This window comes from Pollachius pollachius (assembly GCF_949987615.1).
Source record: "Pollachius pollachius genome assembly, chromosome: 16".
NCBI lineage: Eukaryota > Metazoa > Chordata > Actinopteri > Gadiformes > Gadidae > Pollachius > Pollachius pollachius.
In genome coordinates this window covers 5,089,310-5,106,918 of record NC_136949.1, presented here as the reverse complement: position 1 = coordinate 5,106,918, position 17,609 = coordinate 5,089,310, and the positions used below count along the sequence as shown (strand labels likewise).

General features: G+C 48.3%; 1 protein-coding gene across 1 annotated transcript in view; it reads right to left on the bottom strand.

The window, feature by feature from the left end:
- The window catches only part of LOC307088127 (MAM domain-containing glycosylphosphatidylinositol anchor protein 2), a 177,607-nt gene that overhangs the window by 2,138 nt on the left and 157,860 nt on the right, over positions 1-17,609 (bottom strand). The window contains exons 13-17 of the mRNA XM_079753921.1: positions 14,404-14,424; positions 10,497-10,652; positions 8,397-8,558; positions 1,094-1,224; positions 306-402 (exon numbers count right to left, since the gene is read on the bottom strand). Of these exons, the coding sequence (XP_079610047.1) occupies positions 306-402; positions 1,094-1,224; positions 8,397-8,558; positions 10,497-10,652; positions 14,404-14,424 (567 nt within the window). The remainder of the gene's footprint in view (positions 1-305; positions 403-1,093; positions 1,225-8,396; positions 8,559-10,496; positions 10,653-14,403; positions 14,425-17,609) is intronic.

Here is a 17,609-nt window from a genome sequence, read left to right as displayed (position 1 = left end):
CTCGCCCGCAGTACACCCCTGTCCACGGAGGGCACTTTTTTAATGTATCCATTTCTCTATCCGGCTATTTATTGTTCCTGCAGCACAATTACATCGCCCCGGTCTTGGCACTATTAGTCATGTGATTACAGCCCAGTTTCTATGGCAACTGTGAGCCCCCCCCCCCTCTTCTCCAGTGGTTTCAGCATTGACAGCTGTCTCGTGCTTTCCCCAGCTCGTAACTCTGAACACTGTCAGACAGGAGATGGAGTACGCCATTGAACCAGGAGGTGGTTGGGGGACAAGGAAGGGGGGGGGGTACTCACTGGGCGGTGGGTCTCGACACTCGCCCTCCTCCAGGGTGACATCGTCGATGGCGATGTCACCCTCGATACCTGGCCCACGGACTCCCTCTATCACCACCTGGATAGAGAGGCAGAGAGAGAGCGCGCGAGTTAGAGAGAGAGATAGATAGAGAGAGAGAGAGAGAGAGAGAGAGGGAGAGAGAGAGAGACAGAGAGGGAGAGAGAGAGAGGGAGAGAGAGACAGAGAGACAGAGAGAGAGAGAGAGAGAGAGAGACAGACAGACAGACAAGAGAATCAGAACGAGAAAGGTGGAGATAGACAGAGAGAGGCAGAGAGAGAGGGGGACAGAGAGAGAGAGACATAGAGAGAGGGAGAGAGCGAGATGGGATACAAAGAAAGGCAGCAGTGAGATATTATACTGGCACACGCATCATTTCAACTGTTTCGTATGATCCACACAGACAGCACGCTTGTGTTTTGAATGAGTGGTTTTATGTAAATAATGGATTTATATAGACCGTATGCACAGGGTTTGAGCATAAGATCCTCTATGGAAATTAATATATGGGATGTTTCACTATTGTGTTCGACCTCTACCGCAGTGGAAGCTGCAGAAGATTGTTGTTTTAATATTGTTTTATGTCATTTTAACCCATGAAAGATGTTGTCTTTAAACACTATTTTCCCCTCGCAGATCGCTGCGTGCGAGAGCAATCTTAGGGCAACTAGACAAAAACACCTTCCAAGTCCATTTCATACATAAGTCAAATAACAACGAGGCAGGCAAGTCCGTCTTTCTTTTCCCCACCTGGAAGGATGAGGACGGGTGGATGCTGACTTTGGCCTGCTTCCATCGGTCGCCTTGGTTACCGGTGAGCGACCATGCTGCACCCTCGGTGGTGGTCTGTCCCTTCTGCTTCAGGAAGGCATTCAGCGTACCTGAAGGAGGGGGGGGGCGAAGCACAGACGCTGAGGAGGCTGATCTGAGTCTGGATCACAAACGTACAATCTGTGTTTCGTGGACCACAGAGAGCGTTCCCTTTGTTCGACGGGGCTCAAAAGTGGCCCATCTAGACGCCAAGGCTCAACTCAGTGATCAGAGAGCGCAGTCACAGCCAGCACGGGCAAACGGTAGAAGGACGACGGCAGATGTCCTCAATACAGAACGCAAAAACAAAGGCTTCGAGGTAGATTTATCCTTGGTGTATTTTTGGGGAGTTGTTTTGTATAGTTTAAATAGGTCTTTTCACTCAGTTAATTCAACTGTGAGTCAAATTTCTAAGGATAAACTGTTGAAACCTGGCACACCGGCGCAGACCAAATGGCCGGTTTGGGGACCAATCAGAAGCCCTGTATCGTCTGAGCAGTTGCTTCAGGGTTCTCAACCAAGGACATCAACCGAACTAGGCAAACCTTTCCCACGCACACCGGGCACTGCCATTGGCCAACCCCAGCCCTCTCAATGCCACCGGCCATGTTAAACGACCTTCCCGCGACAATATCGGAGGCCTACCCTGAGAGAAAGAACATGTTTTTAAGTGTTTCGATGCCTTTAGCCGAATGCCTTTGCACACTTCGCTCCTGCCTTTTCCTTGAGAGAGGAGCCCACACGAAACATTCATATTCATCCCTGTCTCCTCCATTCTACATTTATTTATGCCTCCTCATTCAAGGCAGCGCCAAGCTCGTAGCAAAGGTTAAAAGCAGGTCATAAGTATTGATACTTTTATTAATTTCAGATTCTGCGAGGGAAGATAAATTATTCCCCATGCTCTCTGGAATTTTAATATCGCTAATAGGCAATAAGTGCCCCTACAGTGTGTCTTAATTTATGAAGAGTTAGAGACTATTTCAGTCCGCGCTGCCTATACGTCTTTTCCTAGACACACTGTGTGTGTAGCAGCCTTATTTTAGGGCTGAATAAAGCCGTAGCTAAATCATTTTCCAAATGAGATTGGTCCTCCATCGAAATGTAATTTGAGTCCGGCCCTAACTCATATGTCTGGCAGAAAACTTGCTTTTCTTTTTTTTTCGACTTCACGTACAAATACTTTAGTACGAGTGCCAGGGAGACATTGCTAGAACAATGTGTTGTCTGGCGCCGGACTTTGATATTAAACCATCAGATGACGACAGGCAGTGAAACTACCACCCTTAGCCCTCTCTCCCAGGAACACAGCAGCGGAGGAAAGCACCAAATCCCATGGAACCAATTGTGTTGGCGGCTCCGTTGCAATGCAGAGAGATACACAGAGACAAGAGGGGAGAGACACACCGATCTACAGGGAGAGAGAGGGAGGGGAGACAGATACAGAGAGAGAGAGGGGAGGGAGACAGATACAGAAAGAGAGGGGGGAGACAGAGATATACAGGGAGGGAGAGGGAGGAAAATATGGATCTACATAGAGAGAGGGGAAAGAGACAGAGATATGCAGGGAGGGAGAGGGAGAGAGATATGGATCTACATAGAGAGAGGGGAAAGAGACAGAGATAAACAGGGAGGGAGAGGGAGAGAGATATGGATCTACATAGAGAGAGGGGAAAGAGACAGAGATATACAGGGATGGATGGGAGAGAGACACGGATCTACAGGGAGAGAGAGGAGAGAGGGGAGAGATACATGTATCTACAGCGAGAGAGGGGAGAGAGACATGGATAAACAGGGAGAGACCTACATATACAGAGACAGGGGGAGAGAGACATGGATATACCGAGAGAGAGAGGAGAGAGAGACAGAGGGAGGAGAGGAAGAGAAAGACAGACAGGAGGAGAGAGCGTGAGGGGGAGGAGGTCTGAGAGGAGGGGAGGCCTGTAACACGACAGTCCACAGCAGTGCTCAACACGCGGCATCACAGTCAAGGTGCTCCGGGAACCAGCAGGGAACCCCCGCTCTGAAGTCAGAGGCGGAGTAATTTAGCACCGAGGGGGGAGGCACACCTTTGAACCGACCGCCTCGTAGCCAAACGCGAAGAACAAGGCGCCCTAGCCCGGCGCCGCCTTGGATCAATCATGGCCGCCGCGAGGGGGCTGCCTTATCGGCAGTTGGTGAGGAAGGCGGACGTTGTGTAGTGGAAAGCGAAAAACACAGTAGGAACAAGATACGCTGTCTTATTCTGTTTGTTTCTTTTTCTCCGCGAGTCAGTCTGTGTTAAGAGTCAGCCTCGCTGCTGTTTTGGGGGGGCGTGTGTTCGGAGTTCAGCTCTCGTTTAGCCAACAGAAGGAGGAGTGTTTCTGCGTCGGTACGCGCTGACGTTCTTTGCGCTTTTATTTTGAAGGGATAAACGTCGGAGCTTGCTGCGGAGCAGTTTCAATTGTTCACCACCGACACACACGTAACAATGTTAACGGAACTAGGAGCAGAAACCCGAGCGAGAAAAGACAAACGGAAATAAACGTACACAACAAGTCAACAGAACACGATGCGCCGCGCTAAACTCGCCGCCGCCTCACGCCGCCGCCTCACGCCCTAACGAACGTCTCCACGTCCTCAGCCTCCCATTCCCTCCCTCTTTTTTTCATTTTTTTATTTTCCCAACAGATCCAACTTGAAACAGAAATATTTCCTTTTCCCCGGCTTCCCTCGGAGGACCTAATCCTGTAAACAAATGCGTCACGGGCCACGGCAAAGGGGGAGCTTTGAAGTGTGTGTGGGTAATGAAGCGTGACCCTGTTCCAGGTGCAGTCAGCAGGCCGCCCGCCGCGGGGGGATTCTCTGTCTCTTTGAGAACCTCCCGTCCTCATCAGCTCGACATCGCGCTACGAGACATTCGCTGGGACTCCAGGGGACTTGGGGTGCCTTCCCTCCTCCTCCTCCTCCTCGAATGCTGTTGGGGCCAGCAGGGATGGGCGGGGACCCCCAGCAAAGAGGCTTGGACTATAGGGCTACTAACTGGTGTGAGATAAAAAAGAAAGGACCCAATAAAAAATAATACCGTGACCCGGAGTTTGTGGAGTGTGGGGGTGTGGCGGGAGGATACTTTCTATCAGCAATTTCTGCTCGTCCCACTTTGTTTTGATTAAATTATGTATTTCTTTTCTTTTTTGTGCGTTGTTTTTCACAAAGTAAACAGTTATTCCCGCAATGGTTTCATCATGTGCTCATTTCTTTTTTGCATACAAGCATTCATAATAGCATATAAACAATACTTATGGCCAAAACAGTATCAAATTAACAAACTGTGTTTTGATTGAGTCTCACGGTTCTCGCAGCGATTGGCCAATTGTCAAACAGAGATACGAGAGTCATGAGACTCAATCAAAACACCGTTCTCTGTTACAGAGTGCACCTTTAACACAATGTACGTTTAATTGATTTCGTTGTTTGGGGGGGGGGGGCGATGTGCCAGCCCAGGTTCCCCTGGGGCCCCGGGCCCCTGTGTACGACATGTGCGGCGTCTGGAGAACGCCATCGACACATTGACCCATCCATCCGGCGAGACGCGAACACGCTCACGACGAAACAAACAAAAAAAACTAAAAAACGAATGTTAAAACCCAAACGATGGGAGTGGGACCTCGGAGCTGATCTCCGCATGGAGGATGTATGTCAAGAGAGCCCCTGTTTCCAGTCTTCCCCCGGGGCCGCGGGAGGAGTGATCCCCTCCCTGGAGAAGCTCCTTTGGAATACTAAACAAGCGGGCCCCCGTTCTCCTCCGGTCTCCTCAAGGCCCTTGACATTTAGCCCGTTCATCATAACACGACGCGGTCCGTGCCCAAGTCGTCCCTACCCTTCCTCTAGGACCGCGCCTCCCCTACGCAAGGGGCGCGTCGGGGGAGAGAGAGGGGGAGAGGGGGAGAGGGGGGGAGAGGGGGAGGGAAGTGGAGAGGGTAGGCTGGCTGGCGATCAATCTGAGCAAATTGGAAATGTCACGGCCCGCACAACCTCAGCAGGGTGCCGGAGGAGGCTCTCGTCTCCCTGCTGAGTCCCCCACCTCCACCCACCTCCACCCCCACCCCTCCAGCTCCTCTTTACCCATATCCTCTCTGGCTCCCCCCCCCCTGCCCCCAGCCAGATGTTGGCTCTCCACCCCGCCCGTACGCGGGCGCCACATGTTTGTTTCACCGCAGCGAAGCGCCGCTGGCGTGGTTGCCTGGCAACAGTCCAGCTCCGTCGCTTGGAGAGCGAAAAAATGAAATCTCCCTCTCCCCACTAACCCCTTTCAACCAATTCACCGTCCTCCAGATCTGCCATCTCATCCAACCTGTGCTGAAGATCCTTCTCTAATGGCGGTGAATTAGGTGAGATAAGATGGGCTTTATTCACAACAGATGCTACAAATTGCCCTTCTGGGCTCAATAAACATTCTTTTGGTCACAGCAGTGCAGGACAGTGATAAGAGTTCAGATGGAAATGTTGAGTAAGAAGATGCAAAAGTTGACCAGAAATGTTAAGAAGTATATTGTTGTATAGGAGAGGTGAAATGTGACCGCAGAATTTAAATTTAGTTAGAGTTTAATTATTGAGCGTATCGGTGATATTATTGAGCTGATACATTATTTACAGGTGAAAACGCTGTTTAAATCAATCTATAAATCAATCAATCAATCAATGAAAGCTAGCTCTCCTGTCAACCTTGGGTGTGTTAGCTTGTCTTTCAGCTAACCATACCGTTGAAAGTCAACCGAAAAACAGACATTAAAAGAAAGAATAAACAAGCCGGACATTTATCGCAGTTTGACGTTGGGAGTTCTTTCAACTTTATAAATTTCCCTCAACGTGTCCGTCAAGCCTTTAAGTTCCAACACACCGTTCGGGGACAAAGCTCGCTAAGTACAGCATGAATCTTAAGTGCCTCTGGGCGAGCGTTTAACAGTTAAGGCTTTAACGGTTTAAGGGTTGAAACGCAGACTTGATTGGTGTCCTGATGTTCCTGAGGAATATAGCTGCAGGAAGTTGCTACTATAGCACTTGTGTGTGAAGAGAGATACGGACCATATTGGTAGGCAGAGAGGGGAGAGCGAGAGAGCGAGAGAGCGGGAGAGCGAGAGAGCGGGAGAGAGTGTAATTGTCTGTAAGAGCTGTGGAGTGGAGGCTGTGTGTGTTCTGCATATTCAATATATGTGGAGACAAGGGGACAGGAGATGGCATAGGGAGGAGGAAGGAGTGAGAGGGGGCAGGCTGGCTTCCATGATTGCAGGTGACAATGTTTTGTCCAGAAAGAACTGCTTTAGGTGTTTGGCTGCAGAGGGAAATGTGAATCCATTGCAAATGTGAACCTATCGCACACACACAGACTCACACACAGACACACAATATATAGGACACACACACACACACATCCACATGTTTATTAAAACAAACACAAGCTCTCGCTTTCTCTATCTCCCACTCACAAACACAAAGATACATGCATTCATACATGCATAAACACAAAAACACACACACACAGACAGACACAGACACACACCCACATACACTCTCCATATACATATACATGCGCACGCACGCACGCACGCACGCACGCACGCACGCACGCACACACACACACACACACACACAGACACATACACACTCTCCATATACATATACATGCATACACACACACACACACACACACACACACACACACACACACACACACACACACACACACACACAAAGGCCTCTCAGTGGAGGAGCGCTAGCCTGATTGGGTCTTGTGGTGAGAGGGAAGCATTGTCCACAGAGCAGCTCTTTAGAAGCACAGGCAGAGTTTCTCAATTGCTTCAGAGGAAGTATTCCTGTAGAGAGGTGGTTGAGACTGAAAGAGGAAAATTGAATTACACCGCAGCAAGTTTATGCCAGGAGAATATATATATTCAGGACGTTTCAATTCTGAATTTAATTCCAAGTTCAAAAATTCTTTATTGATCCCTGAGGAAATTTAGGGAATCCAGTAGCTCATCCGTAAACAGACATCAATTAAAATTAAGCAAGTAAAATAAGTAAAACCGCACCCCTCCACCATCCAAGTAGCCTTGGGAAATCTTCCCATGTTGCCTGGCTTATGAGAGGCCTGTAATAATATAAAGATAAAGGTTAGCGTCATGCTAACTCATTTATTCAGTGTTGTGTTCTTTCCCACACTTTTTTTTACATTCTGCCGTGTGTGCCAACTTGTTTTGTTGGGGTGGCTCGCACAAAACAAATCATAAAAAAACCTTCATCATTCTCTTTCTGCCCCCACCGCGGCAAATCCTGGACGTCCTCATCGGCGGTCACGTTAACAAAGACCTAACGATATCACCTGGCTCGGCGACATGCTCATGGTCTGTTGCCTTGGTAACCGAGTGTGTGTTATAAACAAGGTGAGCGTTTACGTCATTCGGAAGCATCCACATATCCAGAGGACAATTATACAACATATAGCTATGACCAACAAAGAGACCTACACCTAATGGCGCATTCCCACCGGCGGGAGCGGGTTGGTTCGTTGCGGCTTGGCGGAGTGGTGAAGGTGCGGCTCAGCGCAGCTCAGTACCCTTATCGTAGGGCGGGGTTTAAGCCGGATGGCGATAGCCGCAGCAGCTACGTTAGAATCGTGATCTCACAGCAGCCCGACACAGCGTAGCCTGCTAATGAATCCAAAGTAAAGGAAGAACGCGACACAATGAACAAAGAGCAGGAATATAGGACGTAACGAAGGACGGCCAACTTTTGCGCAACATTTGCCTCAATAAACGAAGCTTTCGCCGCTGTCCAGAAATACCTCGCGGGTAATGTGTTTCTTTGTTATTATCCCCCAGTCGCACGGAATGGCGATTCTGTCGACCTATCAACGGATGGCGTGTGTAGCTCGAACTTGCCGGCACACGTTCAGGGGTCTCTGTACCCCTACGGAGGAGTACTGCGGGACGAGTACGGCTCAATACGGCTCATTCCGGATCACGCCCACTTTTAGCGGTGGAAACGCGACCCGTGCATCACCTTTGCGGACTGAACCGACCCGCAGCCTCCTGTCTGGATCAGAATCAAAGTGTAGGTCTCCAGCATCTGGTACCAGAATCAGAATCAAAGTGTGTTCCCCAGCGTCAGAATCTGTATCAGAATCATTCTGGTTTGCCGAGTCTATTGCACGTACAAGGAGACGGGGGAGGTGGGTGGGACGGGTGAGACGGGTGAGGCTGCTTACCGATGTGTTTGCCGTACATGTGGTAGAAGAAGCCAAGGCAGTAGGCCGGGGGGTTGGTGATGCCGTATGGGTTCTTTGGCGCCACGTTGAAGAAGGGACTGATGAGCCGCGCCTGGTCCCCTTCCTTTCGCGGCCTCGACGTCTCGATGTACATGTAGAAACCTGCACACAGTCACATGCAGGGCCTTCAGCAGACGCTTATTCAAAGAGACTTACAACCGTTCTTGCACACATTCACACACCGACGGCGGAGTCAACTACGCAAGCCGACAGCCAGCTTGTCGGTAGTAGTTAGGGTGAGGTGTCTTCTCAGGGGACACCTCGACACTCAGCTAGGAGGAGCCGGGGATTGAACTAGCAACCTTCCGGTTACCAGTCAACCCGTTGTACCCCCTGAGCTAAGCCGACCAAGAACACACACGCACGCACGCACGCACACACACAGACCCAGACAGACCCAGACACACACACACACACACACACACACACACAAACACAGACACACACACAGGTTTGAACGTTGACAAATCCCCCCGTCTATCCTCTCGTATATGCGTATGTATGAGTGTCGGTAAAGGACATCTCAGTAGCTACGAAGTTTGACTCCAAGCCAAAAGGCATTGAGTTCGATTCCCCATGTCTGCAGGGGTCCCCTCGAGAGAAGCTCACTCCGAAAGAACTTACTTTCCGAGTAACTGGGTGGATCAACTGAAGGAATAAATCAACGGATGAATAGATTCGAGGACGAAGCGTGTCGAGATTTATGAAATGATTAATACCAACTAAATGTGCCCAATCTGGGGATAAAGTTTTCTGTGAAATCTAAAGTGTTTTCTCGCAATAGAATGAGTGGTGCTGCGAAGAAAGAAACGATCCCTTCTTATCCTTTCCTCTCAGAACTAACCAGGATCGGATCAGCGTAACTGGCCTCCGTGCTAGCCTGAAGGCTGCAGAGAGACCAATAGCACAAATGGTCTCATTAGTCACACCCGGGGCCTCCACCAATCAGGTCGCTCCCCTAATCTCCTCCGTCCCCAAAACTGGAACATCTCCCACAGGTATAAAAAACGATCCCGGAATTGTCCGCAGAGAGGAACGGTTGGCTGTAACCAAAATGTCAACATTTTTTAAGTGTTTGCGTGATTACGGCGGATGCATTATTTACCGCTTCAGCCACCGCGGTCTCTGCTCAGTCATAAAACACCAAATTGGCACTTAAAATCTTTACCCGAGCTGACTTCCTTCGGTGAAATCTGTGCAACCTTGTCACAGCACAATGGATCGTTCCATGCCGATTTCACTTATCCTTTATTCATAAGGTTCTTGAATATTGAAGACAGTCACTCACAGCGCACGCACGCACACTCGCACACACACACAAATATGCACCTGTGCGCACATGTACACTCAAGTGTGTGCACACACACACGTACACACATAGACTCATATGTGCACACACACAGAAACATGCATGCACACACTCACACGCATGGGAACACACACACACACACACACACACACACACACACACACACACACACACTGACACACACACAGAATATTGAATACTTTTCAGACATTTCAGACTCCAGGTATCCAGAGAAACTGAGAAACGGACGATGAGATTATCATTGAAATGAATGTTGAAGGTTGATCATTCATAGGCTATATTCTGTCTCGCTATTAGAGCCAGCGAGAAAAAAAGACAGATCATGCATTATGCAAGCGGAGACGTTGACACCACCCCCCCAGAGCAAACTACATTCTTCTTTGGGTTCCCTGTGAGAAAAGCAGCCATCTTTGTTTGAATAATATTTTCTAAAAGGGAATAAATACGAAAAGGCATCCGAGGCAGCAAAGTAAGTAAGTTTGTGACGGTTTTCAAAAGGGTGAAACGTTAGACTAAAACTTCTTCATGTATATACTTTGGGTTCTCAAAAAAAAAAAACCCATTCACCAGCATTCCCCCCCCATCAAAAGGCCAGTTCTACTACACTCCAGAATAATTAACAACTAAACGGATAATCATTCAGACTTCCACCAGAGGTGACCCATCAATCAACCGACCAAACGACCCGTCCGTCCCCAGAGGTCGCTCACCTTGCTTGGATCCGCTGCGGTCCCCGCTGGGGCCCGTGTTGGGCGTGTACTTGGTGTCTCGTGTTGCGGCGCTGTGACGCGTCCAGTCAAAGTCGTCGTTCTTGTCCTGTGTGAACATGCAGATGGGCTCCTCCTCGAAGCTGCAGTGGAACTCTCCTGGAGACCGGAGGGGGGCAGACGGCGGTCGGCACAGCGTACTAAAATAGACTTAAATATATTTTAAGTCTGACTTAAAATATATTTAAGAAAATAGACTTAAATATATTTTAAGTCTGTTTTAGTGTGATATATACTCATGTTTCTTTTAGTAAATTGTACTTAAAGTCGTTTTTTAGTTTCGTATACCCAAGTCAATTTTAGTATCGTATACAGAAGTCTATTTAAGTATAATATACTCATGTCTATTTTTGGTTCATATACTTAAGTTTATTTTAGTATGATATACTTATTTATATTTTTGTATCATATACTGAAGTCTGTTTTAGTATCGTATACTTAAGTCCTTTTACTATCATATGCTTAAGTCAGTTGTAGTATCATATACTTGGCTAGTCATCAATGAAGGCAGCCTGGCCACTACGCCAAGTATATCATAATATAATAGACTTAAAAATATATACATAAATATGTCTATTTCAGTTTACATATTTGGCTGAGTCTACCCTACTTTTATTGTTAGTCTATTAGGCACTGGTGTTAGCTTTCCCTCCAAAGGCACTTTAAAATGTATTACTCTTTATTCTACTTTACTACTATTGTTTTTATTCTTATGTGATTGTCATTTATTAAGCAAGAAATTCCTTTTGGATCCAAAAAAGTGGTGTCTTATCTTATATCCAATAAATATTTATTAAGGCATGCTCACAAAGACCATCTGTGAAATTAACCATTCTTTCACATTTCGTGTTATGGGATTCTATCTAGCAGGCGCGTGCGTGTGTGTGTGTATGTGTGTGTGTGTGTGTGTGTGTGTGTGTGTGTGTGTGTGTGTGTGTGTGTGTATGTGCATGTGTGTGTGTGTGTTTATGTGTGTGAAAGGCAAGCAAGCCGTTCTATCCAGTGTGTTATCGACTCCCAGCGTTTCTAAATAAAGATATGTGCTAGCTGGCTGCTGCTGTGGTGAGCCATTAATGAGTGGATGTGGTTGATTTCTCTCCCTGGTAAATGGGAGGCGCTTTGACTCAGTTCAGAGAGGAGCTCTCTGCAGAGAACACGCTGTACACTGCAAACGCCCTATGGCTGTGTGTGTGTGTGGGTGTCTGTGTGAGTGTGTGGCTGTGTGTGTGTGTGTCTGTGTGTGTGTGTGAGTGTGTGGGTGTCTGTGTTTGTGTCTGTGTGTGTGAGCGTGCATGTGTGTGGCTGTAGAATATGGCCATTTGTTTAAGTATCAATGTATGGTTACTAATGTGCATGTGTCAGTGTGCTATGTTGTGTAATTATGTGTGTGTGTGTGTGTGTGTGTGTGTGTGTGTTTGTGTGTGTGTTTGATTCTTTGTGGATACACCATGATTGTCGGAAACTGGCTATTAGAGGCTATTGCATGACACCCCACTATTAAACATTGATGGATAGTACACAATAACAGCGAGAGATTCTGTTACCCCACCATCACAACAGTACATCGCCTGGACACGCACACACACACACACACACACACACACACACACACACACACACGCACGCACGCACACCTACAATGACAGAGGGGCGAGAAATAAAGTGCGAGAGTGCGAGAGATGGAGAGAGATGGCCCCAGCATGCTAAGAGACAATACAGAGTGTGAAGCATACATCCATTACTCTCAGGGAGAGGTGTGGAGGGTTGCTCTGCACTGAGGCGGAGGAGGAGAGGAGGCGTGGGACTGCTGATGAATACATGGAGCCACCGGGGGCCCGTGCCCACAGTGGAGTCCTGAGGGAGAACCCACCAGCCTACCGCGCACAGGGGCCGCATGTCCAAGCAGGACGCTTTGTTTGGATCAACGGAGTCTCATGGATCAGACTTTAGATGAACGATCGGAGGAAAGTCTGAGAGCAGACGAGTTCAGATCTTCTGAGCTTTCTTTTCGATTATATTTGTTTTTCGACCTATCACGTTGCCGCTCGTGGGGTTCTGTAAGCGCGCAGTTGCATTCATACCGCGATAAAAATCCATAAACTGTTTGAAATGGCCACCGTGTAGACTGGCCCCTGTGGAAGCCTTGATATTTTTTCGCTTATCTCCGTAATGAAACAGGAAACAAGGCGTAGCTCCGCCCCTTCCAGGCAGCGATCCGTCCCCCCCCAACCGATGTCCTGAGGTAACAGAGCAGTGCTTCTGGGTCCAAGATTAGGATCGGGGAGAAACCACTGGAACCAAAGAACCAAAACCCACTTAGAAAAGAAAACGGTATCAGCGGTCAAACGGTCTGATTACGCAGAACCACTTCGAAGGGAGCGAGAGCGGCGATAATACGAAAAAACAACATTTAGATTGAGAGTTAGGCAGAGAAGAAGGGGGGGGGGGGGGTTGTTGTGTTGTGATAAATATTCATTGATTTATTAAAAAAGCTCGCTCCAAGCAGGTTGGAGTGGTGACCTTGCGAGATGTGGGAAGGCAGGTATGGAGGGCTTTCTGGGGAAGAAGAATGAAGCGTGGGTGGATGACCACAGAGAAAGAGAGAGAGAGAGAGAGAGAGAGAGAGAGAGAGAGAGGGAGAGAGAGAGAGAGAGAGTGAGAGAGATAGAGACGGGGAGAGAGAGAGATAGAGAGAGAGAGTGAGAGAGAGAGAGAGAGAGAGAGAGATAGAGAGAGAGAGAGAGAGAGAGAGAGAGAGAGAGAGAGAGAGGGCGAGAGCGAGAGAGATAGAGACGGGGAGAGAGATTGAGAGAGGGACACGGAGAGTTAGAAAAAGAGAGAGAGAGAGGGGGGAGATAGAAAAAGAGAGAGGGGGAGAGAGAGAGAGAGAAAGACGAAGAGAAAGGGAGAGAGAGAGAGAAAAAGAGAGAGGGGGGAGAGGGAGAAAGGGCTAGGGAGCCGATGCCTCTTGACTCGGCTTCTGAGAGAGACACAGATTTAAATTGAGGTCTAGCCCGTGGCGCGAAACAAACGCCCCCATAGCCGCCACGCGCAGGGGCTAAATGTTCTGAACTCCTCTCACCCGGCAGAGGAGCGCTTGAAGAGACGAGGGTAGGAAGGAGGGAGCGAGGGAGGAGGAGGCATGCATATGCGGTCTCACGCACACTGTCAGGGAACGGGTTAAGGACGTAGGTGAGAACGATGAAGAGGATGATGATGTTTGTTAGTATGGAAGGGATGCAAATGTTAGCCAGGACTGCGCCTCCACCACCCCCCCTGCGACGCATTGCAGCAGCAGAAGAACGGATTTGGAAACAATAAAGGCAAACCCACATGGTGAATGGGAAATAGTTTAAGTTTTCCCATTGAAGATTGACCCGGAGGTTGTGTTTTGGATTACGTAGATGGGGGATTTAAGGAGCACAGTGCCAAGATTAAAACAAACAAGAAGAGCATGCATGATTAATGCAGAGAAACGTCAACGTTCACGGGCGCCCGCACGCACGCACACGCACACGCACACACACACACACACACACCGAACTAACGACCATTTTATATACTTATAAAAATGAAAAAAACGATGAGCTCCGAGCTTTTGCTAATAACTTTAAAGCGCCACGTTATTTCATTTTTTTATTTTTTGTTTCAATAGAAACGAACGAGGCCTAAGTAGGGTTTTCAAGTGCAGCGTTTGTCATTTTAAATGGATCTCCGTCCCAGCAGGGGAAAGTGTCACACTGCTACATGTCTCCCTCTCCGTTCCTCGCTACCAGTAGACGCTGGTCGTCCGACGCGACGGGCTAATGCTAAGTGGCTGCGGCGATGAGAAAAGCAAGGCAGTACTTACTCAGATGAGGGTTGATGGGGGCTGTGGAAGAGAGAAAGACCACAGAGGTCATTAGCCAAAACTCATAAGAGCCCTTTGTCAGACAGAACAACAACAACAACAACAACATTTACTTAAACACAAATAAAACATTTGTTGGGTTCATGTCGCCGGATGTTCAAACGCATTAGTCGGCCGCTGATGTATACGTTGGTACGTTTGTTAATATTTGTCATGTTCGCATGGGTACGATTTTTACACATTGAACGAGTTCCCCCAAACTCTCACTGCCACCTTTGATTGACGTTCATCGCCACCGCAGGGACAATGACATGAAACGCGAGAGCGAAGCCAGAAAAAACTCAAAGCATGGCAGGTTGACACTCCGGATCAAAGAAAACTGAAATAAACAAATATATAAATAAAAGATGAAAACAGTGCCGGCAAGCGGGTAATATGTTCCCATAGTGTTTTAATATCAGCAGGCGGTGTGGAGGAGGCCTTTGGGACAGGGCCTCCTCCTGCGCTCTACAATATCAGCTCTGCAGGACGCAATAAACACAGGGCCAGAGCGGCCCCCTTCTCCCCCCTTTGATTGGTTTCACAATGGACGCAATAAATAATAATCCAATGTGTGGGAACCAATAAAGAGGGTGATGTGTTATGAATACAAAGAAACAAACCGACGCACAAACAAATGGAAGGGATAACAACAACGCTACACAAACAAGTGAGGAAGTGAGGAAGTAGGTGAAGAGATAACTTAGTCAGTAAGCAAAGTGAGTGGGTAAGTAGGGAAACAAATACATGAGTAACTAAATATGGGAGTTAGTACGAAGGTAAATATGTAAGCAAATATATAAGTAAGTAAATAGATAACTAAGGTAGTAAGTAATTGCTTAAGCAAATACATAAGCGTGTGCAAATATATAAGTAAGCAAGTAAAAACTTAACAAAATAATGTTTAAGTAAATAGATGAGTTAAAGTGTACGTAAGTCAGTAAACAGGTGAGTAAGTCATTCGATTCAACTGTATCGTCATCGCACAGCATTGAATCCACAACGCAACAAGATGGAGTCAGTTAGTGAGCAAATAAATGCCGTACGGTATTATTAGCAAGATGGGAAGACAAAATTGTGAAAGAGGATCCCACACACTCACACACTCTCATTCTCATACACTCACTCACAAACACACACACACACACACACACGCACACGCACACGCACACACACACACACACACACACACACACACACACACACACACACACACACACTTGCCTCCCATCCAATATAAATGGGGCAGGGATTAGCGGGGTCAGCTCCAGCACATTAATAAGCTTAGAGCCGAGCCTGCTTATCATTACTGCCATTTAGTGTCCTTGCCGGTGTTTTCCTTCAAGGTGACTCCCCACTTAAAGCGACCACTTAGCCCGCTCCACTTAGAAGCCCCATAACTCATGCCAATGAGTTATGTTCACTAGCCCGACGTTAAATCATCCCCCCCCCCCCCCCCCAGGCGACCCCAACACACTCCCTCCCCCCGGCCGTTCTCTCCGACGTCCCTATCGACTGATACCGTCATTGAAACTCCATTGGAGACAAACTTGATTTTGTTCTTTTTTTTTTAACCATCGTTCAGATCAGTCAGCGTCGGCTGCAGGGTCTGAGTCTCCTCCGTCTCCCCCGGCAACCAACCGGGACCTGCTTTGCATTCTGGGACGGACCAGTCGATCGTTACCGCGTTCCTGATCTGGTCTCAATGTCGTCCTCGTTGATTGTTTAAAGTCGGACGGTGAAGAAGAAAAAGTAAAGAAAAGAGAGAGCGAGCAAGACGGTGGAAGGTCAGGGGTCAGGCCGGCCTCTGTTTGTCCTCCGTCTGTCCGCGTGTTCATCATTCCAGCGGCGTCTTCCGACCTCCACTGACCCGGTCGGGAACGCCGCAGGATGGTGTTCATCAGGGGTTGGCATGACAACCACACTGACGACACCACCACCCCACCCACTAACAGAGCTCCTGCTACAGCCCAGCCCACCCACTATCAGCGATCCCACTACTTCCACCAGCACCCCAGCGCTCCGCGGTGTGGGTTGCTGTGTCGGTGGCCGGGGCGTACTCTAACGACGCTGATTAAGATCAGAACCAGCAGATCACCTGCACTAAGGCGGCGGACTGGGTTTGAGTTCTGGGGTCCAGCGGCCAGCGGGGCATTCTCCGGAAAGGCGGCCGGGCGGGATGTTCTTTTCTTTGGTCGTTTTCGATTTGAAAGCGAAAGAAAAGGAAAGGAAAAAGAAACAAGAACGGCGATAAAGAAAGAAGCGATGGTTGCTTCTTCGGAGATGTCGGGAGTAGGTATAGTTGCGGTTGGAAGACGACGCATTTTACCGCATGGCTGCAGCTACAACAACGACATGACTCTGTGAAAATAAGAATATATCTATTTATTTATTTATTTGCTGCATATGAAAGAGACTACAATACGTTTTCATGTCGACAGTTATGGGGAAATATGGTGGCAAACCGAACTTCTGGACTCACTAGAGCAGAACTGATGCAATGCAAGGCTCCACTGGGAGGACGACATCAAAAAAGGCAACAACAACAACAATAACAACAACAACAACCAAAAAGACTAAATGACAACTTATAGCCTCGGGCGTGAGAATGGATGCTGAGTTTTCTGACAAAAAAACTCCATTGTTGCCGCTCCTACTGTTCTCTAAACCCCTGGATCTATCTCCAACTTTTACCTCTCGCTCTCTCTCCCCCTATATCTCTTCCTCTCACTCTTCCCTCTCTCGTCATCTTCCACCTCTCTCTCTCTCTCTGTCTCTGTCTCTCTCTCTCTCTCTCTCTGTCTCTCTCTCTCTCTCTCTCTGTCTCTCGCTCTCTCTCTCTCTCTCTCTTGCTCTGTCTCTCCATCTCTCTCTTTACCTTTTCTCTCTCTCTCTCTCTCTCTCTGTCTATGTCTCTCTCTCTCTGTCTGTCTCTCTCTCTCTCTCTGTCTTTCTCTCTCTCTCTGTCTCTCTCTGTCTCTCTCTCTCTCTCTCTCTCTCTCTCTCCCCCCCCCCCCCCACCCCGCTCCCACTTCCTGTCCATCTCTATCCCTCACTGCATCTTGCATCTCGCCCATGCCGCCCTCGCCTCCGATCCCTCATCAACCTCCCCAAAAGCACGTGCACACACATAATCCCACCTCTGTGCACAACCTCTGTACACAACT